The 13,730-nt window shown below is 42.0% G+C and overlaps 1 protein-coding gene across 2 annotated transcripts in view; it reads left to right on the top strand.

Moving 5' to 3' along the window:
• MEGF10 (multiple EGF like domains 10) overlaps window positions 1-13,730 on the top strand; it is a 211,011-nt gene that overhangs the window by 129,997 nt on the left and 67,284 nt on the right. For both annotated transcript variants that reach the window (XM_073624959.1, XM_073624949.1), the window contains exons 6-9: window positions 2,375-2,621; window positions 3,927-4,047; window positions 5,328-5,464; window positions 7,462-7,674. In XM_073624959.1, the coding sequence (XP_073481060.1) occupies window positions 2,375-2,621; window positions 3,927-4,047; window positions 5,328-5,464; window positions 7,462-7,674 (718 nt within the window). The remainder of the gene's footprint in view (window positions 1-2,374; window positions 2,622-3,926; window positions 4,048-5,327; window positions 5,465-7,461; window positions 7,675-13,730) is intronic.

Raw genomic sequence — 13,730 nt, forward strand, 5'->3', positions numbered from 1 at the left:
CCTATCCGGCTGTAGTACCTTCCAGCATACTATACTACAGTCACTTGCAAGGGAGATCATGCAGAAGGAGCATCAACAACTGGTCACCAGGGAAAAAATGGAGACCACAGAGGGTGCAGCCTACCACGCATCCTCTCCTGCCCATGACTGCACTGAACCCTGGTTATTTGTTCTGTATCTCCCTTGTCCCTGGCCGCCACTCAGTGTGATCTGCGCAGGAGATCTGACCTGTGGGAGCTACTGACAGATAAGCTATCACTTGTAAACGCAGAAGCTGGACTTCAGTGTTACCAAGTGATAGTGGTGAGCAGGGAGCAGAAGACCTGAGCCAGAGATGGTGGAACTGAGTTCCACCTAGTTCCTGCTGAAAAAAAGCCCTGCAGTAATGTAATCTGTAAGATTACAGTGTACTGTATGTATAGTGTGTGTTTCACTTTTTGAATCTGGCGCCGTTCTAAGTCCCCGTGCGTTGCACCGCTCGCAGGGAACGGAATTTGGCACTGTGATGAATCGAGCGGAGGACGGCTCGCACACACAGCGGGAGAACATCACAGGATCCTGGGGACAAGGTAAGTAACTGTACCTGGATGCTGCGATGCGATCCCAAGTGTGGCTCGGGGTTACTGCTTTTGGTACTGAAAAGCCACACTCGGGAATACCGCCAGGGAGGTTAAACCAGGTATTGGTGCTTTTGGCAGTGTGGGCAGGTACCAAGTCCTGCTGGAAAATGAAATCAGTATCTCCACAAAGCTGGACAGCAGAGGGAAGCATGAAGTGCTCTAAAATTTCCTGGTAGAGGGCTGCACTGACTTTGGACTTGATAAAACACAGTGGAACAACACCAGCAGATGACATGGCTCCCCAAATCATCACGGACTGTGGAAAATTTTGCATTTCATTTGGAAATCAAGGTCCCAGAGCCTGCAGGAAGAGTGTAGAGGCACAGAATCCAAGTTGCATGAGGTCCAGTTTGAAGTTTCCACAGTCAGTGATGATTTGGGGAGCCATGACATCTGCTGGTGTTGGTCCAAAGTCACCAAATCTCACTCCAAAGACTAGTAGTGAGGAGTAGCAGTACCTGAGACCAGAGAGGGATTAGAACATCTGTCAGGTTTTTAATGCTTTTTTGCTCCCCCATTAGGGAAATTCACCCTCTCTATTTGTCAGGTTTATCAGTATCGCCAAAAGAGAAAGTGCAAGAAAATCACAAATTTCGGGTTGTCCCCAAAACAGTAAAAGAAGGGAAACCTTTGAATGAGGATACTAGTTCTGGTGATGCTGGTGAAAACTAGGGATTCCCTCACTTTGGAGGGATTTCCTCTCAGTTCCTGTTTTGGGTATGGTACAGGAAGTGAAGGGAAATCTCCCAATGGGCAAAAACAATGACAGTGGTTATAACCCTTCTTTACTATATCTAAAATGAAAAATGCATTTAGTTCTACTTTAAACAGCCCCAAGAACATGGTATTTTAAGCAAACTCATACTTTGCCACTGTAACATTGAACAATTTGGCATTCCAGAATAGTAAAGTAATTTTTTCCTTGATTGGGTGGTGTGTGTTATGTTGGCTTGGTATAAACCTGCTTCACTATTATATTTGGGCCAATGCCCTACTGAAGTAATGCTTTGTGCTATTCTCTCATCTACCCCGTTGAAAGAAATAAAACGTGAATTTATACTGTTTTTCTTTCCTCTAACTAGTTCCTTATTTATACAAAAAATACATTTTGTTATTATCTATTTCATTTTTATTAAAGCTGACTTCACTTTCCAATTAAAATCTTAGTTATGATGCCCAAGTTTACCTTGCAACATACATTTTATAGACTATTTTCTATTCTACAACATGGGTGGGTTTATTTCAGGTAAAGGAAAATCTGCAATAGCAGCCAATCAAAATAGTTTATCATTCATCGACTTCATTAACATAAAATATAACTGGTTCTTATGCATTACTGTACCTAACCCCTGTTATTAAAATATAAAAACATATATAAATAGACCAGTTTTGTGGTCCTATTTGGTATAATTAGTGCAGATAGGCTGTAACTGCCATCTGATTGGCTACTTTGAGTAACCCTACTATTTTTTCTGAATGAGCTTTCATAAATTACTTTTTATTGAGTCTCATTAATAATGATTGCTCTTGCTCTTTCAGAGACAGGTATACTTCAACAACCAATACTGTCTCCTGCTTAGTCAGTAGCTCCAGATATCCTGCAATCAATCCTTCCAATTTTTTGGAGTTGCATTGTTGCAGGATATGTTATTGATCAAGTCACGTACTGAGTGCAAGTTGGGGTTTTCACTGTCATCCATCATCCTCCTGTAAACATGTTACAAACAGCTTCTTTTTTCATCATTATTTTGCAGCTTGTGATGTTGATCATTGGGGCCCACACTGCAGTAGTCGGTGTCAATGTAAAAATGGCGCACGGTGCAATCCCATTACAGGAGCGTGTCACTGTGCTTCTGGCTTCAAGGGCTGGCGCTGCGAGGCTCTCTGTGATCCAGGCACGTATGGAAATGACTGCCAACAAAAGTGTCAGTGTCAAAATGGAGCAACTTGTGATCATGTAACTGGAGAGTGCCGATGTCCTCCTGGATACACCGGTGCATTGTAAGTATGAATTAAATGAGAATCCTTATATGATGTGTTCATCAACAAGCATGATTACTTTTCCAAATGATGATATCAGCAAATCCTACCACAGTAGCATACAAATTCTCATGGGCATGAAATGACAACAAACGATAAGGTGGGGAGATGGCAGCCATATACATCAATCAGACATGGAAGTACATCCTGTTCTGATAACTATTATTCCTTTATAGATCAGCTATCGGTGACATTATTTTTCCTCAATGCTGCCCATCCATAGAAATAAACATTAACACATGGCTGAACCTACTACTCAATTTTATTATGTACTCCACAGTAGACTGAAGTATAGCAGGCATGGTGCCTGCACATTCAACCATTTCACATTCAACCATTTTACATTCAACCACCTAATGTGCAGAAGAAAGATGTCTGTATAGAAACGAATATGGGATCCAATGTACTTTAAAAACAATTTTCAGCCATCATAATAGGGAAAAGGTGATATCTCCTGAGCCTACTTTTCCCTGTGTTGGTGACTGCAAACACTCACAATATTTGTTTTATAATAAGAAATGTCCATTTTAAGCTAGATAATTTTCTGTTATTGTGGTAAAAATGCATTGTTCTGTACTCAACTTGTAGCCCATCTGTTGACTTCGTGTTTGTGGGTGGGATCCTTTTTAAAGTATTTGGTTGACTGGTAGACATGTAAAGAAACTGGGATGGGAGGGCTAGATAATGTATGGTAAATTCATGATGAATCTTAAATCTTTTTACTGTTCTAGCACTATGGGTTACTGCACACTAATATATTGTAGTGGTTGAATTGTTTCCAAACTTGTCCAACTAAACCAGTGATGGTGAACCTTGGCACCCCAGATGTTTTGGAACTACATTTCCCATGATGCTCATGCACTCTGCAGTGTGCAAAACATCTACGGTGCCAAGGTTCACCATCACTGAACTAGACCATGTGTGTGGCCTTTTTAGTCTTTTTTGCTGGCCATAGACACCAATCTTTGAGGAACAGTATTTATACTTTTTCTTTGCTTACAGTAATAACGTGTGGGGTTGTAAATAAGGGTGCAAGAATAAGAAAAACTTGTTGAACCTCAAAATAAATAAATAAATAAATTAAAATACACAATTCAGTCAATGTAGATTGAAATCAGCAGATCACAAAACAGTTTTTTCTCTGACCAATAAATCTAAACAGGATCTTCTAAAAGGAAAATGTGATAAAAATGTAGGCTCCTAAAATGGTAGTAATAAGATTCACAATATGCACAGCCAATCATGTTGCTTATCCTGTTGTTTCAGCTGTGAGGACCTTTGCCCGCCGGGTAAGCATGGCCCTCAGTGTGAAGAGAGATGCCCGTGTCAGAATGGCGGAGTTTGCCACCACGTCACCGGAGAATGCTCATGTCCTGCGGGATGGATGGTACGTCCCATGAACTTATTACACTGGTTTGGCTAGCTTGGCATTTGAAATGTGATCAATAAAGATAATTAACTAATTCAGTCAATAACCCTTTTTCTGTTATGCTCAATGACCTTTGGTAAAAATAGTAATTAATTAGATGACACAATGCAGCAGAGTGCTTTCTTAATCTTTTCACTGCCTGAAGGAGTGGGATTCTATTATAATAAAACCAAGGAAGCGATAATTACTTTTAAACAGAATGTCTAGGGTGAATTTTTCCATTATTTGCTTCAAAAGGGATTCATTTTGAACTAATTGTATTATGACTATTAATATACTCCAGTGCTGTACAAATGGAGGTTTGGGCATACAATCTAAAATATTGAACACAGTCAATTATACTTTTACTTTACAGAGTGTAAATCTTCTGTAAGCAACATGCAATTAACTCTAGCCATTCATATATAACTGTAAAATGGGGAAAAAAACATTCTTACTGGTTTTACTTCTGTTAATATCGATTTGTATAGTTGACCATTTCTCAGCCCAGAACAGTGGTGTTGGTACCAACATTTCTGATGGGTGATTGTTAAAAAAATTAATTCTGCTGACTTGGTCACTTCAGTGCCTCCAGTCGGCTGATCAGACAGTCAAGTAGGAGCAGCATAACGATAAGTTGATGCATCTGCTGTCCCTTATAGATATACTGTAACTGCTGAATTTTAATTTAAGGATACTTATCTGTCCAGGGATCCAGTGCTGTCCTCACTTGGGCCAGTTCTTCGCCGATCTTTGGGTCTCCAGCGTCGGCATGTTTACTAATGGAAGCTGGCTGTGACTCCTTGCGGCTTCACATCCGGCTTACAACTGCAAATGCACGGGGAGCGATGTGCTTTGTAAAGTCCTGCAGCCTTCTGGGACCTGTGGCATGTTGCAGAAGGCTGTCGGCCAAGGGAAGGGGGCAATCCAAGCAGAAGTGGGAGCAGGTACCTGTCAAAACCAGGTACCCACTCCCCCCAGAAAAATAAACATGTCCAAAAGTGGTAGAGGAAAGGGGTAGGAGGTGGAAAAGGGAAACTTTGTGTTTTGAGTGAAGTTCCGCTTTAACTATATCATCTACTAATCTGTGAAACTACATTATTGTAATGAAGGACTTTGTCAGTTTTAAGTTTGTACTATTTTGTGCTTCTGGAAAATTGCTATAAATCTATGAGGTCAGGCGTTCATTTTAATTAGCTGTTGCCTCAATGCTTTCACAATTCTTATAATCTCCATGATACCATTCTGTTTTAATTTAGGGCACAGTTTGTGGCCAGCCTTGCCCCGAGGGTCGTCACGGCAGAAACTGTACTCAGGAGTGCCAATGCCACAATGGAGGGACATGTGACTCTGCCACAGGCCAATGTCATTGCAGCCCTGGATACAATGGGGAAAGGTGAGAAAATTACATTCTCCCACTCTGAAAGTACACAGTCCTTGTGTATTGTCAAAGGGATAACTACACATTCAAGAAATATAGGATCAAGTGTACTTGCCTCAATCTATAGCACCTAGTGTGGATCCTGGCTGATCTCTCTGTCCCCTGCAGTCTGCATCTGTCATCTATCACTTTATGGTGACATCGCCCCCCCCCAGCACTTAGCAGGTAATTGATAGCCTTATATTTTTCCCAATGAGACTGTGTAGACTAGGGGCTCTCTGCTCCGTGCTGTGTAATGTGTGACATCAGATTATGCCCCCTGTGGCCTGGAGCCTAAGAAATACTATCTGATCTGTATACTTTAGGAGGCTGTGGAGGAGAGAGGGCTGTATGTAGACTTCCTTGGGCTTATGTAAGGTTTATTATCACTTTAGTGCTATAGGCACTGCTGTTAGAAATCACAGGGTCCTGTACAGCCTACCTGATAAGGCCCCCCCATGCTAAAAATACACTAAAATCACTATTAGTGTGTACAAACACAACAAAATTCCTATCTAAAAGATAAAATTGTATTTAATCAATAAATAAAGCTCTATGCTTGAGGCTCAATCACATGGGCTCTGTGGCAGGTGTGTGGGTGCAGGTGTATGACCCCAAACATAGACAGTGTGCATTCAGGGCCACTCACCCATGCCTGTCAAATTAGTACCTTTGGCTCTGTTCATACAGCCACTGCATCCCTGCAGAGTAACAGATGTCTTTAGCCGCATGAGCAAACCACATGGCCAGAGTACCTGTGTGAATGAGCCCTTAGGGCTCGTTCACATGTGTGATTGAGGAGCAGTAAAATCCCACGGTTGACCTGCTCTTTTACCACCCCCAAGCACTACCCGCTTTAGTGGAAGAGGCAGTGGTCGGGGGTGAATATATGCAGCATCTGCAAGCCAATGCAGAAATAACTATACCCCCTGTGAAATGCAACCCATTCAAGTGAATAATGCTGCTCTGCAAGTGCCCTGCGGCCACATGGTTGCGGTATGCTATTGCAGGGTTACAGCAGACGGTGAGGAGGCAATATGTCTCCTCACTGCCTGTCAAATGCTGTCTGAAGAGTGATTGCTTTTCAGAACACAAAGCCCATGTGAATGAGGCCTTAATTGTATTTTTTCTTATATTTTTTTAAAATTTAAAAATTTTATTTTTTAAATGCCCTGATGGGTGCGCTTTGGTGAAATATCAGCTGCACTGGTGATGAATGAATAGGAAGCACTCTGAGGCTTTCTGTTCATTTACAAACTGACGCAAAAGACAGTTTACTATGCTTAAGTACTGAATAAACACAGTGAGTGATCAGTACCAATCACTCATTGTGCTAATTCAAGAAGAAAGAGGCTGATAAATATGACATATTTAACAGCCCCGCACTCCATCCTGAAAAATCTCCCTGTGTGCCATGCAGCAGCTGAAGCCGGTGGGAGGGAGAGGAGGAGAAGTTGGCGGCTCTACATGAGGTGGGGGGGGTCTGGACACAAGGGGGGAGAGGGGTGGTCAGAGAAGCAGGGAATGGGAGCCGGGGGGGGGGGGTGCAAATTCTGGAGCTGATCCTCTGGTGGCTGTCCCTGCAGTGCAACTGGGGGGAGAAGAGGAGAAGCCAGCTGCTCTGCAGGGAGAGCCACAGGAGGATTGGTTCAAGTGATAAGGTAGTAGAGCCGGTACTCCTGGGCCCCCCTATTGAGCTAATTGGGCCTGGGCCTGGTACAGGAGGATGGCCCTGGCTGTAGCACATGCATAGACCTCAGATCACACTTTACACATTAAATATATAGTATATGTGCACTAGCATGCAGTCTGCATCTCAGGGAAAAGATAAAAAATTGCTTGGCAGAGGCTGTGGTATTTAGAATACCACCACTGCCTGATCTGTGGTCTATGCAAGGTCTGGTAATGTTGAAGGGGTAATTAAAGTGAAGATAAAAGAATTACTAACATAGTTTTGATATTGAATGTTTTAGATGTCAAGATGAATGTCCAGTTGGGATGTACGGAGCGAACTGCGCAGAGACATGCCAATGTGTTAATGGCGGTAAATGCTACCACATCAGCGGAGCGTGTCTTTGTGAGCCGGGCTATACAGGGATATACTGCGAAACACGGCTGTGCTCAGAAGGTCTCTATGGGATGAAGTGTGATAAAAAGTGTCCGTGTCATGTAAAGACCACGCAAAGGTAATTTAGAGAATGGCATCAAATGGATGGTTGTTGTGATGTGTTCTGTGAAACGTTATCATTGATTATTAACTATTAATGCTATTGTCTGTGTTTGTTGTAAGGAAAAATAACCCTCCTTGTTTCTAGTGCATGCTCTTCTGAATGAGTACTTTATCCCAGAAAAGGTCATTAAAGTGAGTGTAAACCCAAGCAAGAATTAATAACATTTCATTTTGACCCTTTCTTTTTTATCTGGGCATTCTGCCAATACCAGACCTCCTTTCCTAGAGTGACAACGCTCACATTCTGTACTGTATATCAACCCTTTCTAACTGGGCTATGTGGACGGGCAGATGCTGGCACCGCACATCAATTCCCTCTTCTCATTTTAGCACACAGAAAACTACATGCATTAGGATGTTAGTTCCCTGGTTGGTCATTTATTACATGTGGTATCGAGGGTGTGAGCTTGTCCTCTGTTACTATCCACATTCCCTGCACACCACTGTGTCAGATGGGTTAGGCAGAGAGTAGAGAAAAGAGATAAAATGTGCTGGCTGATTTATGTTAGTGCCACCCACTGCTACCCCGACGCTAATGTGTTAACGCCATTATATTGGTTGCTCAAACTACATGAGGGGACCGGTCACCCTGTGATGAGAGAGAAGGCACCAGTGTCCAGTCCCCTAGGTCCCCTGAAGACAAGGATGCTGCTGTAAGTGAATGTAAACCATTTATCCCAAAAAGAAAATGACTGTTAATGTAACTGATTATAAAGTGTGAGTTGAATTTCAGCTTCAATGTGTTAGTGCATCTAAATGTGCTAGTCCCTCTACAGGTCCCCTCCCCCAACACTGACAAAGTTGCTGTCCATAGGTGCCCCTATGCTCCATCATCCAAAAATAGGGGAGGTGTATTACTGGCCAGATCACCAGGTGAAAGCAGAGGGTAAAAAACCTAAAAAGAAAACGTTTTTGATGGTCTATTTAATAGACCAAAAAAGAGCCAATATGAGAAGTTCATTGTTAAGGTTTACATTAACTACTTCAGATCCGCGCTATAGCCGAATGACGGCTACAGCGCAGACCTGCTTTGCCGGGAGTACGTCTTTTGACCTCCTCCCGTGCCCGGGCACCTCCTGCAGGGCGTGCGTGGTGCGCTCTGTGATCAGCAAGTCTTTGAGACTCGCTGGATCACAGATCGAAGTAAGGGGTCGATCCCGACCCCTTACCACGTGATCAGCTGTCAGCCAGTGACAACTGATCATGTGATGTAAACAGAGCCGGTAATCGGCTATTTTTTCTCCTCGCGCTGACAGCGTGAGGGAAAAAAAAAAGCCGATCACCGGCGGCCGTGAGAGGGACATCAGTCCCAATCATAGAGAGCTGCCGCCAGCTCCTCAGTGCCCACCTGTGCCACCTAACAGTAGACAACAGTGCTGCCTACCAGTGCCCACCAGCGCCACCCATCAGTGCCCACAGTGCCATCCATCAGTGCCCACAGTGCCACCTATCAGTGCCCACAGTACCACCTATCAGTGCCCACAATCAGTGCCTCATCAACAGTGCTGCACATAAGTGCCACCTATCACTAGCCATCAGTGTCACCTACCAGTGCCCATCAGTGCCGCTCATCAGTGCCCATCAGTGCCACCTATCAGTGCCCATCAGTGCCATCTATCAGTGGTACATATCAGTGCCCATCAGTGTCACCCATCAGTGCCACCCATCAGGGCCATCTTATCAGTTGCCATCAGTGCCGCCTTATCTGTGCCCATCAGTACCGCCTTATCTGTCCCCATCAGTGCCGCCTTATCTGTGCCTATCAGTGCCGACCAGTGCCGCCTCCTCAGCGCATATCAATGAAAGAGAAAAATTACCTGTGTGCAAAATTTTATAACAAACTCTGAAACATGATTTTTTTTTCAAAATTTTCCATTTTTTTTTGTTTGTTTAGCAAAAAATAAAAATCCTAGTTGTGATTAAATAACACCAAAAGAAGGCTCTATTTGTGTGAAAAAAAATATAAAAATGTCATTTGGGTACAGTGTTGTATGACCGCGCAATTGTCATTCAAAGTGCGTCAGCGCTGAAAGCTGAAAATTGGTCTGGGCAGGAGAGGGGGGGGGGGGTTTAAGTGCCCAGTAAGCAAGTGGTTAATAAACACTGAAAGTTTACATGCACAACATTGCAGCCACCTTCAGAGTACATATGGACCGACTAGAGTTGCCTGACTTGTCTTAGTTGAAACCAACCATGTATAAGCATATCATTCTTAAAGGGCCTTGGTTTAAAAATCTGGCCATTACCTTAACATCCAAGGTCCGGGATTTTCCACTGGGAGACATTGCAGCTGGTGACATATATACTGCCAAAACTTTTGAATCCTGTTTACAAGTATGAGAAAAATCTGGCAGGCATAGTCCTCCACCAACATCTCCATATTCCTCACAGCTGAAATGTATGTGTGCCCGGACAAAGCAATAAATCTCATTCTATTGCCTTATGTTGGATGCTGACCAAGCTCTCATGTTCTGTGGTGGACACAAACCCTGGGATGCTCCATGGTGCATGCTGCCTCTTATGGAACCGGGGAAAGCATATCAGTATGTTTGTGTTACAATGCTTACTATTTGATAGAAGACAACACACTGCCTAACTATATAGAAAACCTAGGATTATTATTCTGGAAGGTATTACAGTAATGATATAATGTTATTATTCTAAAAATGACTTTGATTCCTGAATACCCATCTTAGATGGTGTGTAGTCAGCTCTTCCCGAATTTCACCAGCGTGTAGTAAAAATAAAACAGAATCCCCAACTGAGCCCAGAGGGGAAAGCAATTTCATGTATTGACTTTGGGTGCTGTGATTAATCAGCGCTTAGGTGATAGTTAATGCTTTGCTTGCTCATCTCAGCAATGAATAATTGTGACTGCTAATTCCCAACACACACACCCTCAGGCTTCCCTGGCTCTATAACAAATTGAGAGAAAACAATATTGGATGCCCACATACTACGCATGGCAAAGCAAACTGAACACAAAACAAGCCCTGATCGCATTTAGTAATGACACTTTTTCCCTGCAGTGCATGGTCATAAAAATTAAATAGAAGCTTACCGTTGTCATTTTATCACATACTGTGCATTCGGAAAGTATTCACAGCGCTTCACTTTTTCCACATTTTGTTATGTTACAGTCTAATTCCAAAATGGATTAAATTAATTATTTTCCTCAAAATTCTACAAACAGTACCTCATAATGACAACGTGAAAGAAGCTTGTTTGAAATCTTTGCAAATTTATTAAAAATAAAAATCTAAAAAAATCCCATGTACATAAGCATTCACAGCCTTTACTCAATACTTTGTTGAAGCACCTTTGGACCAATTACAGCTTTAAGTCTTTTTGAGTATGATGCTTGGCACACCTATTTTTAGGCAATTTCTCCAATTCTTCATTGTAGGACCTCTCAATCTCCATCAGGTTGGATGGGGAGCATCGGTGCATAGCCATTTTCAGATCTCTCCAGAGATGTTTAATCGGTTCAAGTCTGGGCTCTGGCTGGGCCACTCAACGACATTCACAGAGTTGTCCCCTAACCACTCCTTTGTCATCTTTGCTGTGTGTTTAGGGTCTTTGTCCTGTTGGAAGATGAACCCTCTCCCCAGTCTGAGGTCCAGAGCGCTCTGGAGCAGATTTTCATCAAGGATGTCTCTGTACATTGCTGCATTGCTCTTTCCCTCGATCCTGACTAGTCTCCCAGTTCCTGCCGCTGAAAAACATCCCCACAGCCTGATGCTGACACCACCATGCTTCATTGCAGGGATGGTATTGGCCAGGTGATCAGTGGTACCTGTTTTTTTCCAGATATGACGCTTGCGATTCAGGCCAAAGAGTTGAATCTTTGTTTCATCAGACCACAGAATTTTGTTTCTCGTGGTCTGAAAGTCCTTCAGGTGCCTTTTGGAAAACCCCAGGTGGGCTGTCATATGCCTTTTACTCAGGAGTGGCTTATGTCTGTCACTCTACCATACAGGCCTGATTGGTGGAGTGCTACAGAGATGGTTGTTCTTCTGGAAGGTTCTCCTCTCTCCTCAGAGAAGTGCTGGAGCTCTGTCAGCTCGGTTTGGCCAGATGGCACCTTCTAGGAAGACACTTGGTGGTTCCAAACTTCTTCCATTTACGGATGATGGAGGCCACTGTGCTCATTGGGACCTTCCATGCTGCAGGCATTTTTCTGTACCATTCCCAGATCTGTGTCTCGATAAAATCCTGTCTTGGAGGTCTACAGAAAATTCCTTGGACTTCATGGCTTGGTTTGTGCTCTGACATGCACTGATAACTGTGGCAGGTGTGTGCCTTTCCAAATAATGTCCAATCAACTGAATTTACCACAGGTGGAGTCTATTCAGGTTGTAGAAAGTGTCATGGCAAAGGCTGTGAATATTTATTAAAGTAATGAGAAAGGTGCGCTCAGCTGCAATAAAAACAATCAGGAAAAGTCAAATACTGCTGCTATCAAAAAAATCCTTGAATATTGAAGAAATACGTGTAGTCAATCATTAAGATGTGCTGTATTGGACTTACATTCATATGTGAATAAAAATGTTGCCACTAAAAAAATATGAATAAATCAAATAAAAAATATTATCCCAATGATGTATTGTATATATGTACAATTAGTATGACTATAAATGAGAGAAACAACAATGAACATAGGTAATAACAATTTACACACACAAAAGGAACCTATTGCAAATAGTCCATATGTAGAAAAACAAATGTGTCCAGCAAGGAAAAATGGAAACAATGTTCCACAATTCTTGTAAAAAAAAAAAAAGATGTATGAAGGAATATCAGCGTCAATAAATCAAACTGCCCATATGTGATTCCAATGAAATAGTCTTGATAAAAATCAATGACTTCCACACAAAGCAAATGCCACCACCGTGCTGATTAGGTGACAAAAGCCACTTACCAGACAGAATGATCCCACCAAAGAATCAAGTACTGTACGTGTGTATGATACCAAAAATACCAAAGTGAATATGACTTGATTATAATAACTTTATTAAATATTTTTACTTGGATTGTGTTTATCCTAATTGCATCATTTGATAATACATGATTTTACATTTTTGAATTTAGAAACTACAGTACAACTCTTTCTGCCAGCTGATATGTGTATAACAATGTACTATATTAAGTTATCATCTGTCCCAGCACTATTAGTAACAACACATGCCTCTTCTGTGGTTAAACATGTAGGGGCTTGCATGGTGAGACCTCAGTATTTACATGTCTACATGTGCTAGTAGGGATTTCCTTATTGCATGTTATTAAAAGGTTCCTCTTGTATGGTATAGAAATACTTACATTCAACAGTGGGAGGATATCTTTCCAATGTGAAGGAAATCCCCTGTAAGACAATTGTCATGGGAACAGCTATCCCCATTGGAAAATCTCTTCTATATTACTGTCCTGGTAGCAACTCAAAAGTTTGGATTTACCCTCACATTCATTCCCAATGACGTTGGGGATTTGGGTAATTAGAATACCTTTAGTTATATTTTAAGAGGGTGATTTATAAAGAATTTGCATAGCCATTCACCCTGAAAAAATGTACATACATTCAATCTGTGAAAAAAAAAAAAAAAAAACTATTGTAAATAGGCTATATCTTGTGCTGTTCGAATGTAAATCATTGATTTAAAATGGGAATGACTGCATTTGACTATTTAATGAGGCTAAGTATCATACCCATCTAGTTGCCAAATGTAGTATTTTCCATTAAAAATCAATTGCCGTATGTGTTACCTGTAATTCTGGACAGTCATTTTTGTGGTCAAGCCACCCTTTACATGCAACAGAGACAGATCGGTGGTCAACAACATACCACCAGTCAATGTTCATCATTGAGAGCAGCTTAAAAAACAGTACTGGAACACCAGTAAATACAAATACTTTGCTGTATATCCACTTGACCTCCAGAAGGTTTACCTCGCTTCATGACTAGGCAATTGTTTGCTTTTTGGCACTGCGTTACTTTGACACTGGCTGGCACCCGCT

The sequence above is a fragment of the Aquarana catesbeiana genome, linkage group LG01, assembly GCF_042186555.1.
Source record: "Aquarana catesbeiana isolate 2022-GZ linkage group LG01, ASM4218655v1, whole genome shotgun sequence".
NCBI classification, from domain to species: Eukaryota; Metazoa; Chordata; class Amphibia; order Anura; family Ranidae; genus Aquarana; species Aquarana catesbeiana.